This window comes from Callorhinus ursinus, unplaced genomic scaffold (assembly GCF_003265705.2).
Source record: "Callorhinus ursinus isolate GAN/ISIS: 27379988/994484 unplaced genomic scaffold, GSC_fseal_2.0 scaffold41, whole genome shotgun sequence".
Taxonomy (NCBI): Eukaryota; Metazoa; Chordata; class Mammalia; order Carnivora; family Otariidae; genus Callorhinus; species Callorhinus ursinus.
The window spans coordinates 810,370-823,862 of record NW_027397103.1 but is presented as its reverse complement, the minus strand read 5'-3'; the positions used below and the strand labels follow the sequence as shown (position 1 = coordinate 823,862).

The 13,493-nt window shown below is 45.9% G+C and overlaps 2 protein-coding genes across 2 annotated transcripts in view; one reads left to right on the top strand and one right to left on the bottom strand.

Annotated features, from left to right (window-relative positions):
* SVOP (SV2 related protein) overlaps positions 1 to 13,493 on the bottom strand; it is a 67,331-nt gene that overhangs the window by 49,249 nt on the left and 4,589 nt on the right. Inside the window, exon 2 of the mRNA XM_025889335.2 lies at positions 412 to 572. Coding sequence (XP_025745120.2) covers positions 412 to 572 — 161 coding nt within the window. The remainder of the gene's footprint in view (positions 1 to 411; positions 573 to 13,493) is intronic.
* The window catches only part of USP30 (ubiquitin specific peptidase 30), a 59,279-nt gene continuing 46,304 nt past the window's right edge, over positions 519 to 13,493 (top strand). Inside the window, exons 1-2 of the mRNA XM_025889333.2 lie at positions 519 to 654; positions 7,343 to 7,523. The gene's annotated coding sequence lies outside the window, so the exon portion shown is untranslated. The remainder of the gene's footprint in view (positions 655 to 7,342; positions 7,524 to 13,493) is intronic.

The window sequence follows — 13,493 nt, the reverse complement described above, 5'->3', positions numbered from 1 at the left end:
CCATGATCATCACCATCATCAGCACCACCACCACCACCATCATCATCCTCACTATCATCCTCCTCCTCCTCACCATCATCATCACCACCACCACCAGCACCACCACCACCACCACCATCATCACCATTGCCACCACCATGATCATCACCATCATCACCATCATTGTTGCTGCTGCCCTCAGCTGAGTGTTATGCAATGAAGCTGACTGGTGGGGATTGTGATGTAACCTTATCTGCTGGAGGAAGCCATGTAGGCCCAGCCCACACTTCCAGCATCACTTCTGGGCCCTCCGGGCCCTCCTACCTCCCCCTTCACTAGATGCCTCTGAAAGCAAGATCTGGGGAGATAACTGGCACTTCAGAGCCCCTGACTGTGGTCCAGGCTGATGTCCCAACTGCAGAACCCTCTCACCGTCAGTGGGATTAGCAAACTCCTTGGGCACAGCTGCCCCATCATCCAGCTCGACGGCCTCTAGGCCCATGCGGACCCCTTCAATCTGGACCTCATGCTCTCCCGAAGCTGCGTCATCCTCTGACCTTGCACTCTCGCCCGTGCGACGGAATTTCACCACCCTAGAGGACAGAGCAAATCTGGTCATGATAGCTAGAACGTCGCTTCAGTGGCTTTGCTGCACAGCTCTTGGGCCCAAGACAGGTGAAAGGCTTTTCCTAATGGTCCAGAGAATAGAATGGATGTGGGGGGAGGGGCATTGGCATTTCTATTGAGTTGGACTGGTGGGGTGTGTGACAGCTTCAAGAGTTGCATATCAGGGCTGTCACATACATTTGTATAGGTTGGGCACTGCACAACTCCAGGGGGGGGCCCTACTCACATGTTAGGCGATGTCAAAGAGAATTTTTTGTTTTAGATGTAAATACTGTTTGGAATCACATGTGTTTCAGAATTTAGATTTGTCTCTCTGTATGGAATGGAGGTAACAATTTGGTTACCTAGGGGTTACATTATGCCCACAAAAAATTGCCCACACAGTATTTTTTTAACTTAAAGTGGATGCCCATGTTTTTAAATTGGGAGAATTAATGTAAAAAGCCAGATTCCTCATGTCTCTTCCAAAAGTAAAGTATCTGGGGAACCTGGCTGGCTCATGTAACTCTTGATCTCAGGGTTGTGGGTTCGAGCTCCACATTGAGTGGAGTTAAAAAAAAAAAAAGAGTAGAGTATCTGGTCATCTGGGGCCCACATTCCTGTAAGGGATCCGTGTGGCTAGATCTGTCCTCCCTGTAGACAGGACGCACCACGTTGATCACAATCTCTTCCTCTCCAAATTACCTCTAGCCCTGAGGGTCTCTTGCCATTTATCTTCACATGTGTTTTGTGTTCCTCTTACTTGGCACTTATCCATTTGTCTGGCCTTGTAGGCCTTTGAGTTTGAGACCCATTGACTCCATTTTGCATACATTCCTTCAAATTATGCTACTTCTTGTTACTTTGGACAAGGCTTGATTTCTCTGAGCAGCAATCTCTTCATCTAGGGGCTCAGCAGCGAAATTACCTGTGTCTTTCCAACCCCTCACTCCCAAACACAAAACTCCTGCTGCTATCTGTCCTGTGCTGGGTTTGGGGGTCACAGCAGAGACAAGATAGAGTGTCCCTCCCATCACAGGGGAGAGTGATATTTTTTAAAAAATATCTTTTATTTATTTACTTGAGAGAGAGCAAGTGCGAGAGAGAGAGAGCGCGCGCACACAGGAGGGTGAGAAGCAGAATCCCCACTGAGCAGGGATCCCAACACGGGGCTCCATCCCAGGACCCTGAGATCATGACCTGAGCTGAAGGCAGACGTTTAACAGACTGAGCCACCCAAGCGCCCCAAGAGAGTGATATTAAATGAGTAATGCCCATTCTTATCAGGGCTTTGAAAAAAGAAGTCTGGGATGTCATGGACATGAATGGCTAGGGGGCAAATTTGGGCAGTGTTTTAACAAGGTAAAACAGGAGAAATATCTAAGTAAAACATACTGCTATTATTATTATTATTATTATTATTTATTACTTAATTAATTAACTTGCATTCTTCCATGTATTTCACCAAAGAATAAATGGGGCTCTGGCATAGAAAGGGTAAACTTGGAGAGGAGAAAACCATAGATGAAATCACAGCAATTTTGTAAATACCTGAACTCCCACTCGCTGACAAGGTTGGGGCCTGGAAAGCTTGGGCTAGAACCATAGCGCGGAGCACAGAGCCCTGGGTTTGCAGGCGGTCGGGTCCCACTGAAGCCTGGAGCTAACACTCCATCCCATCTAGCACCACCACCACGGTCCAGCAGCATCAAGCTCATGTTCCAGCTCTGTGCTAGCTCGGTGCTAGATGGCATTTTCCATGCACTTGATCTGCTGAGGTTGGGATCATGACCACCCCTTTCCAGACAAGAAAAATGGAGGCCCTAGACGTCATGTGACTCACCCACAGTCACACAGCTCAAGAGACACTGAGCCAGGGTTCTGCCTGATGCATGTCAGATCAAACCCTTGTATTCCCAGCCAAAAACAGGATGCTCCCCCTCCAAACCCTTCTATTGCTCCCTACCTACTCTAATTTTTATTCCATAAAAATATTTTATTTTGAGATGTTTAAAGCATATACAATTATATAGAAAACAATGACAGAAATATTTTTGCTTCTGCCCGTCCAGCCTAAGGACCAAACACTTCTATAAGGTTGAACCATGGAAAATTGCCAACATTCGACCATAATTCAGTTGAAGTCACCGTGACTCCTTTCTGGTTTCCTTCTCCCACATCTTCATGGGTAATGCTCATCCTTGATCAGTGATCTTTACGGGCATCATTATTTGACTTAATCCTCACAGAAACCAAGTGGTGGTGACTATTATCATTCCCACCTGGCTAAGATATATCTAAAGTCACTCTGAGCCTCAGTGTATCTCCTCTCTAAATTGGGTGTGATAATTGTGGCATAAATTGGATTCCTTAGAAGCAGAGCCTAAGGTAGGATTCTTTTTTTTTTCAGTTGTGGTCAAGTATACACAAAATAAAATGTGTCATCTTCACCAGTTGTAAGTGTATAATTCTGTGACATTAAGCATGTTCACACTGTTGTGCAACCATCACCACCATCCATCTCTAGAATTCTTTATCTTCCCAAGCTGAAACTCTACCCATCCAGCACTAGCACCCCATTCCCCACTCCCTCCAGCCCTTGTTAACCACCACTCGACTTTCTGTCTATGAATTTGCCTGCTCTAGGTGCCTCACTAAGTGGAATCATACAGTATTTGTGCTTTTGCGACTGGCTTCTTTCACTAGAGTAACATCCTCAAGGCTCATTCATGTTGTAGCATGTGTCAGAATGTCCTTCCCCTTTCAAGGCTAAATAATATTCCATTGCATGGCTATACCACAATTTTTAAACCATTTATGCATCGGTGGACACTTGGGATGCTTCTGCCTTTGGCTGTTATGAATAATGCTATGAACGTGGGTGTGCAAATATCTGTTTAGTCCCTGCTTTCACTTCTTTCGGTTCTATACCCAGAGGTGGAATTGCTGGATCATATGATAATTCTATGTTTAATTTTTTGAGGAGGCTGCATATTCTTTCCCAAGGCAGCTGCACCAGTTTATATTCCCATCATCAGTGAAGGGAGGTTCCAATGTTTCTACATCCTTGCCAATATTACTGTGTTTCATTCTTTGGATAAAAGCCATTATAATGGGTGTGAAAAGTATCTCATTGTGGTTTTGATTGGAGTTTCCCCAAAACTGATCATCTTTTCATGTGTTTATTGGCCATTTGTGTATCTTCTTTGAAATAAATGTCTGTTCAAGTCTTCTATCCATTTTTAAATGGGGGTTTTCGTTGTTGGTGGTATATATTCTGGATATCAGTCTCCTATCTAAGATGTGATTTGCAAATATTTTCTCCCATTCCGCAGGTTGGCCTTTAACCCTGTTGACTGTGTCCTCTGATGCACACAAGTTTTTAATTGTGATATAGTCCAGCCATCTCCCAATACCACGAGTCTTTTTCCTTATATTTTCTTCTAAGAGCTTTTCATAGGGTTAGGTCTTTGATCCATTTTGAGTTGACTTTCACATATGGTATAAGGTGAGGGTCCAACTTCCTTACTTTGCAGGTGGATATCCAGATTTCCCAGCACCAGTTGTTGAAGACTGTCCTTCACCCACATCGAACAGTCTTGGCACGCTTGTCAAGAATCACTTGGCCGTATATGTGAGGGTTTATTTCTGAGCTCTCCATTCCATTCCATCTGTCTTTCCTTAGGCCACTACCACGCTGTGTTCATTGCTGCAGCTTTGTAGTCAGGTTTGAAATCAGGAAGTATGAGGCCTCTAATTTTGTTCTTATTTTTCAAAATTGCTTTGGCTATTCTGGGTCCCTTGAGATGTCAAATGAATTTTATGATAAAGTCTTCCATTTCGGCAAAAATGAGTTGGGGATTCTTGTGCAATGATTTGTTAAGGAAGCGTTCCCATTGGGAAGTGAGGGTGACAGGACCAGGCAGGGGGACAAGCTAAATGGGTAGGTGGTTTCTGCTGGAATCCTATCCGATGGGGAGCTCTGGGATGGGAATTATGCCACGGAGAGGGTCCCACCCAGAGGTCTGAGGGCTGGGCTTACATGAGTCAGGCATTGGCACATCACCCCAGGGGTGGAGGGCATAACCTCCCAGGTTGTCCCCCAATGAGGCAGCTCCTCTCGGCTACGGACAATCTTCCAGAACAGACTGCAGCTGTGAGCTATCAGCAGCCAACCCTGGAGGCACCTGGGAGATGCACCAGCCCAGTAAAGGGGATCTAAGACAGGCACCAATGGCGTCTGCTACAAATAAGCCCCTCCAGAGTGATCAGGCCGACAAGTCTAAAGCACCGTACAAACATTGAATTCCCCTCCCTCAAAGTTCTTAAATAATAGCTCTCAAACCATACAGCTATTTTTACTGAGCACCTGTTTTATCTGCAGAGCTATGCTATAAGCCTTTCACCCTGACAACTCACCTATGAACTAGGTATTGTTATTGTCCCCATTTTACGGATGAGGACAGAGAGGTTAAGGCAGTCATTCAAGGTCACACAGCTTGAAGGAGTTGAGGATCAACCTGGTTGGCTTTCCTATTAGAGTCCTAGGTCTTGATCACTGGGCATCAGTTTCTCTCCCCAGAATTCACATGTGTCTGGGGAATGAACATGAGGCCTGAACGGAACTGACCTGTGTAGGAGACTTGTCAGACAGGGGGAAATGTTCTAGAGCAGGAATCAAAAAGCACAGTTCATTCCAGTCTGGCTGACAACTCTGCAGTTCATCACATTTGTGCAGGGGTTTTGATCTGGATGGAGCCTTAGAACCCCCACAAGGCTGGTCACAATACCGGTGGCTGGGCCCCACTCCCAGAGGGTCTGATTCAGAAGGTCTTAGCCAGGAACTGAGATTTTGCATTTCTGACACGTTCCCGGGTGGTGCTGCTCTTGCTGATCTGGGGACTGATTTAGTGCATCTGAGCCAGACGAACGATTCTGCTGTCTTCCTGCCCCATGCCGATCATGAAGCAGTTGTGCCAAGGAACGGAACCCCTGCTCTGTTGGCTGAGGTGGGTGCCTGCCTCATCCGACAGGCCCAGAACCCCCGAGATACAGACTCAGACAAATGTCCCTGCCACCTGGAGCTGGAGTGTCCCTGAGAGCCGGGAGACAGGTGTCACCTGGGAGCAAAGTCCAGGAGACAGACTTCCCTAGGCCCAGAAATCTGGTTAGAAGTTGGGGTCTGGGGCTTCACTTCAGCAGCCTTTGCCAACAAGAATACGGTTTTATTCTGAGTATGTATTTATTGGAGGTAGCTTTAGGGGGCCTGCTGATGGAGAGCATGGGCGTATTCTCAAGCCAGCGGTATGCCTATAAACGGAATGTCAAATAAAACCCCCCAAACCATAAGGATGTGTAGCATACGACAATATTCCAGGGTGACCCATTTCAACCTGTCAATGGTTAAATAACAGGCTCCAAAAATTTCTGAACGTTTAACAATCAATCTGCTCTTAGAGCTGGTATGAGTAGGCCGTAGCACGCCACTGTATAGGAGTCCTGAAGCCACTGACACCTGCTACAACACGCAGGGGTCTTGAAATGTTATGCTGAGTGAAAGAAGCCAGACACAAAAGGTCGCATGTTGTAGGATTCCATTTAGGTGAAGTATCCAGAACAGGCAAATGCAGAGACGAGACAGGAAGCAGTTTAGTGGTTGCCAGGGGCTGGGGAAGGGGGGATGGGGAGTGACTCCCTAATGATACAGGGCTTCCTTTTGGGGTGATGAAAATTCTCTGGAACCAGATAGAGGTGACAGTCACACACCATTGTGAATGTACACCCATGTGCACTGCAGCGTTATTCATGATAGCCCCAAAGGTGGGAGCAATCCAGGGGGTTATCAGTAGCTGAATGGATGGATAATCAAAATGTGGTCCATACACACAATGGACTACTATTCAGTCTTAGACAGGAAGGAAGGACCGATGCGTGCTACAACAGGGGTGAACCTTGAAAACGTCATGCTAAGTGAAATATGCCAGTCACAGAATGACAAATACTGTATGATTCTGCATTTGAGACACTCAGAGTAGTCAATTTCATAGAGACAAAGTAGAATAGCGATTGCCAGGGGCTGGGGAAGGAGGAATAGGCAGTTAGTGTTTAATGGGGCCAAAGTTTCAGTTTGAGAAGATGAAACAGTCCTGGAGATGGATGGTAGTGCCGGTTGCACAACAGTGAATGTATTTATTGCAACAGAATTGTACACTTATAAATGATTAAAATGATAAATTTATGTTAGGTGTATGTCACTATCCAAAAAAAAAAAATCCTCAACCCTTAATACAGCCACCAATGTGACTAGAATCCATTGGTTCATTTATTCAACAAATATTTTATTGAGCACCTGCCTTGTAGCAAGTCCAAAGGTAATGCTGGGATTTCAAAGGTGAGCCAAACAGACTTAGGCTCCTTCCTGTGGTGTTCATAGTCTGCTGGGGAAGGGGGCAGGCATTTAAAAAGGGGTGTGTGTGTGTGTGTGTATCACTACATATCTATCTTGTACATTGAGAACTGCTACAAATAACAAACTGCATGAAAGGCTAGCTGGGGGTGGGGGTGACATTTCCACTCTGCAGTCCGCTGAGTAAATGGGAAAGAATTGCAAATAAGTGGGACTCCCTGTCCCCAAGAAGAAACCCCCTAATCAGAAACATAAACAGGCCCCAAGGTATTCTTGGGAGATGGAAATATAGAGAAGTATCAGATGAGGGAGGGACATGGACATTTATGTGCATTATCACCTCACTTTCAGGGATGAAGGAAAGGTCGATGGACACCCTTGACTCTGAGGGGAATCTCACAGAAGGAAATGACTCTGCAGCCTGATAACCTTCCCTGAATTCTGCTTGCATCACATCCTCTCCTCAAGGACTGTCTGGAGTTCCACACCTCGTTTCCATGGAGGAAAAGTGACCGCTGCGACTTTGGGGAAGGTACTCTGTGATAGCTTTAAAAATTTTAAGTGCTCTGTGCTCCCACTCAGAATTGTGCTGTTGGCAATGCTTTGCAGGCACAGACACGAGTAGACGTTGACTTACCGTGCAAACAACGACTGATACGCGTTGTTAGCCTGCCATGTGTCAAGTGCCATGTTTGTGCTCTCCATTGATTTCCCTCACGTCATCTTCGCTGTCACTAATCCCATTTTACAGATGAGGACAGTCACACCCAGAGAGGCCAGGAGCTCACCTAAGGTCACACAGCAAGTGTCTAAGCCAGAAGTTGGCAAAGCCACCTGACTGCAGAGTCCCCACTCCCAGCCACTCTGCTATAGTTCCTTCTGGTGCTGTTTGCAGCAAAACCAGAAACAATCATCAGGAGAGGAATGGTTGCATAGATTATGGCACACCCACTTAGGAAAATGTGAAAAAAAATTTTTGTTTGTTGATCCGTATCACAATATCACAACAGTACAAGTGTCCATCGATCGATGGATGAATGGATAAAGTGTGGTGTGTACATACAATGGAATATTAAGCAGCCTTGAAAAAAGAGGAGATTCTCACACATGCCACACTGTGATGAACTTTGAAGATATTCTGCTAAATGAAATAAGTCTGACCTGAAAAGACAAATATTGTGTGAGTCCACTTATGCGAGGGGGCCTAAAATAGTCAAATTCACAGGGACAGAAAGTAGAATAGCAATTACCAAGGGGCTTGAGAAAGGGAGAGTTAGTGCTTAATGAGGACAGTTTCAGTTGGGGAAGATGAAAAGTTCTGGAGATGGACGGTGGTGATGGTTGCACAACAGTGTGAACGTACTTAACACTGCTAACTGTATGCTTAAAATTGTCGAAATGGTAAATTTTCTCTTATGTATATTTTACCACAACAAACACACACACACACATACACAAGAGTTGATCTGTAAGAGCCAACAGGAAGAGATTGTTGAGGCTTATTATTTTATTTTTTTAGAGAGAGAGAGTGGGAGCAGGGGTGGGGGGAGGGGCCGAGGGAGAAGGAGAGAGAGAATCTTAAGCACGCTCCACGCCCAGCACAGAGTCTGACTTGGGGCTCTATCTCATGACCCTGAGATCATGACCTGAGCTGAAATCAAGAGTCGGATGCTTAACCGACTGAGCCACTCAGGTGCTCTGGGGTTTATTATTAAATACACTAGAAAATGGTCCCGTGATCTAGGTCCTCTGTTACTGAGCTTTAAATGTGGTCTTGAACCAGGGTCCCCAGCATCCCCTACAGGCTTTTTAGAAATTCAGAGTCCCAGGCCCTGACCCAGACCTACTGAGTCAGCATCTGCATTTTAACCAGGTCCCCAGAAAATTTGTGTGCGTGTTCAAGTCTGAGAAGCACAGCTGTGGAGTATTTATGGTTCTACAGTCCTAGGCGTTCTGGAAGGATCCCTAAGAAACCAGACTGGTTGCTTCTGGGGAGAAGGACTGTATTGGAAATGGGGACTTTTTGCATGGGAAGGAAATTTTTTTTTTACTTTTCATTTTAGACCTTTCTGCAATGTTTGCCACTTTTAACCTGCGCATCTATTACTTTAGTAATCCGTATAAATAACAATAGCAACTATTTACAGAGCTCTTGTTGATCATGTGGCATCTGCTAAGCCTGTTACAGATGCGTTCATCTGTGGAATGGGAATGACAATGGGATCGCAGGACTGCTTATGAAGGTTAAGGGGAAAATCATGGGCATTGAGCTTCCTTTGACCTGGCCCCACTCAAGTCACCTTTCGGCTTGAGCTCGGAGTATTCGGACCTTTGTGGAATGTGACTCCGAGAAAGTGGCTTACCTCTCTGCATTCGTAGACCAGGATCTGTTCACATTCTTGTGAACAGGCACACCACTAGAAGCCAAGGCACCTTTATTTAGGAAAACTTGTTTTAAGACAGACGTACAGAGAGACCTTTGACACTAAATTACACTCAGAAATTGGCCAGACTGCATTTTGAATTGGTCTGGTTCCTAAAAGTATTTATCAACCATCGGAGCTGAGATTTCCCAAGGGGGCGGGGGGTGGGGGTGGGGCGGCAGGAAATGTGATACGAGAGAAAAATCGCAGTGACGTACGTTAAAGTGTATGGGGGCTCTGAAACAGGTTGGCTCACAATTTCTTGGCATTTGTTGTATATATACAGCATGTAATTTACCAAAATAGCAGAGAACATTTATTTCACATAATTTTGCTATTTAAAGAAGAGAAGAGCTCGAGGAGATGGCTGTCAACTTAAAGGTCTTGTTTGTACCATCATGTAATTCGCTCCAGTACCTTAAATTAGGGTCTGAGACTCAGTTAGGGTATTTCAGATAAGGAAGTTTCTTCTCTTTTCATCTGAGCTTCTGGACTTTGATCCTCTGAGTTGATGAATCTACCAGACCAAAAAGGCAGCTTACTCCTAACTGATTTTCACAGGGTAGCATTTAGTGTCCTGTCATGAAGAGAGGTGGTCTGGCCCAGGGGGAAGAGAGTCCAACTCTGGCAAACAGACCGACCTGGGTTTGGATCCCCTGTCATGCCCCTCCATTGCTGTGTGACCCTGGGTAGGTTACTTCAATTCTGTGAGTCTTCGTTTCCTCCCTGATTGGATGGAGACGGTAATGCCCACCTCACAGGGTTGCCATGGAGACGAAAGGAGTCAATATAGACAGAGTGTCTGGCACAATCGTTCAGTATTTCAGTGTTTACCGAGTGAGTGCTGACCGTGTGCTGAGTGCTGGGATAGATACCAAAGGGGACAAAAATAATAGATGTGGTCCCTGCCCTTATGGGGCTGGTGCTCTATTTGGAAAGATGATAACAAAGAAACTGTAATGGATTTGCACATGCATCGATCTTGAGAGGGAAACAAAAGGGGTGTCAAGATAAAGAACAACTGGAGGAAGGAGGAGTCAGAGTAGACCTCCCTAAGGAGGCTGAGATCAGGAGGGCAAGGAAGGTGGTGCACAGATGGTGGAGGGGGGTAGAGCAGGGAGAATGGCTGGTGCAAAGGCCCGGAGGCAGGACCAAGGTGTGGAGGTTGGAGAGACAGGCCAGATCACACAGAACTCTGGACACTACAGTGAGGATTTTCCATGTTCTGCTGAGACCAAGGGGCCGCCACCGAAAGCTTTCAAGCAGGCTAGAGAGGGTGGAAGATGATTAGAGTTGAGCTTGAGAAGATAACTCATTAGGCACATGTTTCCACAAGAGGAGGAACAGATTGTGGAGAGCGTTTTAAAATATGATTTTATTATTATTTAGGTATAGCAAGGCCCGCAGATCAAGAGACGACTGCTGGGGGAAAAAATATACCCTGTAATACTCCCAGATTGTAAGAGGAGCCCGCCACACCTCAGGCGCCATAAGGGGAAGCACCTGAGTTGGTAAAAAGGCAGAGGGAGTGGAGGGGGAAAGGTGGGCAAGAGCCCTTATCCTGGCTTCCACAGGAAAGAACAGGTGAGGCAGGGTAAGCAGGCTGGGGACTGGCCAGTTTGAATAATGTCAGCGGGTTCTGGGGCACAGGGGCTGTCTGGTACTTGGCCCTGGGGGTGATGAGAACAGGTGGAGATTGACTCTGGATTCGTTACTTTGTGCACGAACCCTGACAGGTGAATCATTGCTAGTTAACTCGGGGAGGGACAATTCCTCCAGGGTCAGCGAAGCCCCAAGATGTCAAAACTCTAGACTGTAGAAAATAAAAGGCATCCTTAACACAGAAGGATGGCAAGAAAGGAAGTGGGGAGACCAAGGAGGAGGCTGTGTGGTCAGCTGTGTGAGAGGTGATGGTGGCTTGATAGGGGGACTGCAGTGGGGGAATGATAGAGGGGAGCTGAAGCTTTTGTCATTTGTCCTCCCTCCCCACCACCCCCCAATCAGTAGAGGAAGACATCTTTCCTGGGAGATCCGTCTGCAAGGCATAACAAGTGCCCACTTGTTGGGGGAACTCAATCGGCAATGCTGATGACAGCACCCCTCCGTTTTGTCCCAAGAGCTCAGCTATGTCACACAGGGGCTCCTTTGGAATCTGAGATCTATTGGCAAATGAGATTAGATGCTGTGAACCCAGAGCAGTGGAAATTGCCAAGGTCCCTTAAAATAGGACTTGCTTTTTGTTTCCTTCAAGACAAGACCTGGGCACTCCCTGATCTCTGTGATTTGGGAAGCGCCTTTTCAGGGGCTGGACCTCTGTCTTCAAATATTTGAGGTCTGGGCATGTGAAGGATGGTGCTTGTTCAACTTGGACCCCGAAACCAGAGCTTGAGCTTCTGGGTATAGAGAAGAGGGGAGCAGATTTCAACAGTCTGGGGAGCCTTCTTAGGCAGAGAAGTCCAGAGATGAAAAAGGCTGCTTTTGAAGGCAGTGAGTTCACCTTCCTGACAGATGGTCTAGGAAAGTTGGGTATCCATCTGAGTGGACCCAGGGGTGATGATATTTAACATATAGCACTTTGGTATGCCTACATGCTATATATACTTACTGTCTTATATTATCTCTTCAACAACGCTGGGAGGGAGGTGTTATTAAAATCCCCAATTTATAGACAAGTAAATAGAAGCTCAGAGGTATTACACCAATTGGCCCAGGTTCCCTAGAGAGTAGATAGGGTACTACAGTCACTGGCCTAATTAGCTCCACAGCCTGTAGTCTCAACCAATTAGCTGATGCTTCTCTGAGGCCAAGAATACCGCTAGAGAACTGATGAAAATGCCAATTCCCGGGTCATTCTCCTGACCTAACACTGGTGCATCTCCACAGAGTAGAGCCCAGGGATCTGAATTTTAATAAGCCATTGATGGTGGCCACATAAGTTTGAAAGCCACCACTTGATGCCCTCCTGCCCTGGATTGGGGAGATAAGGTCTGAGGGCTTGGATACAATGGCTTTTAAGGTCCCTTCCATTCCTGAATGTCTAGAAGTCCATAATTAAGGGAAATTTTAGCTTTCTGTGGATTTTATTTGTTTGTATTTTCCTGCCAACGCCATCGACCTGGATAGCATTGATCTCGTTCCCTGGGTAGTGGACCACTAGTTTATATTCTGGACAAAAGTAACAATCACAAATAAATAGTAGTTAACTTTCATTAAGCCCTTACCATGTGCTGGTACTTCCACTAAGCACTTGAAACTGAGGCCTGGAGAAGAAAAGATTACCTTCCAATTTAGCAGGAAAGGTGGGATTTGAATCTGGGTCTGCTTGAGTAGAGAGGCCCCTGCACTTGATCATTCTGTGCCATGACTTCGGTGGAGGGGGGGCGGGGGACAGAGGTCTGTGCGACAACTTTCCAGGTAGTTTGTCTTTGTAACTTATTCATTCATTCAATAAGCGTGCTGTGATGACCTTCTGTGTGTGAGACTGAGCTCTTGTCCTCATGGACTTTACAATCTTTTACCAAAGGGTTACTGAGGATGGAGGGATGTGCAGAAGTTGCTGGAAGAACATGTACTAGGGTCCTGACATGACTAGGGTCAGAGAAATGAGGTTGAAAGAGAGAGACCCAAAGATGCTCTAGAAATAGAGAGACTGAATAATTCATTGCCTACACTAAAATACTTTAGAGTTGTAGTTCTCAATGGGGCGTGATTTTTGTCTCCTAGGGGACATTGGCAGTATCTGGAGACATTTTTGATTGTCACAATTTGGGGGGATGGATATGACATCTAGCGGGCAGAGGCCAGGGATGCTGCTAAATATCCTATAATGCATAACACAGCCCCCACCACAAAGTATTATCTTGTCTAAAATGTGAAGAGTGTCAAAATTGAGAAACCACGTACTACAGAGTAAAAGAGATGTAATTAATAATTACAACAGAATAATTTCCATAAACCAGGATGGTACCAGGCACACCCATGTAGAGAGCTTAGAATCTTAAAGTTGAAAATGCCTTTAAAGGTGGCCCAGGCACCACTTAAGTCTCAGGACAGTAAATACATTGCCTAAGATCACACAG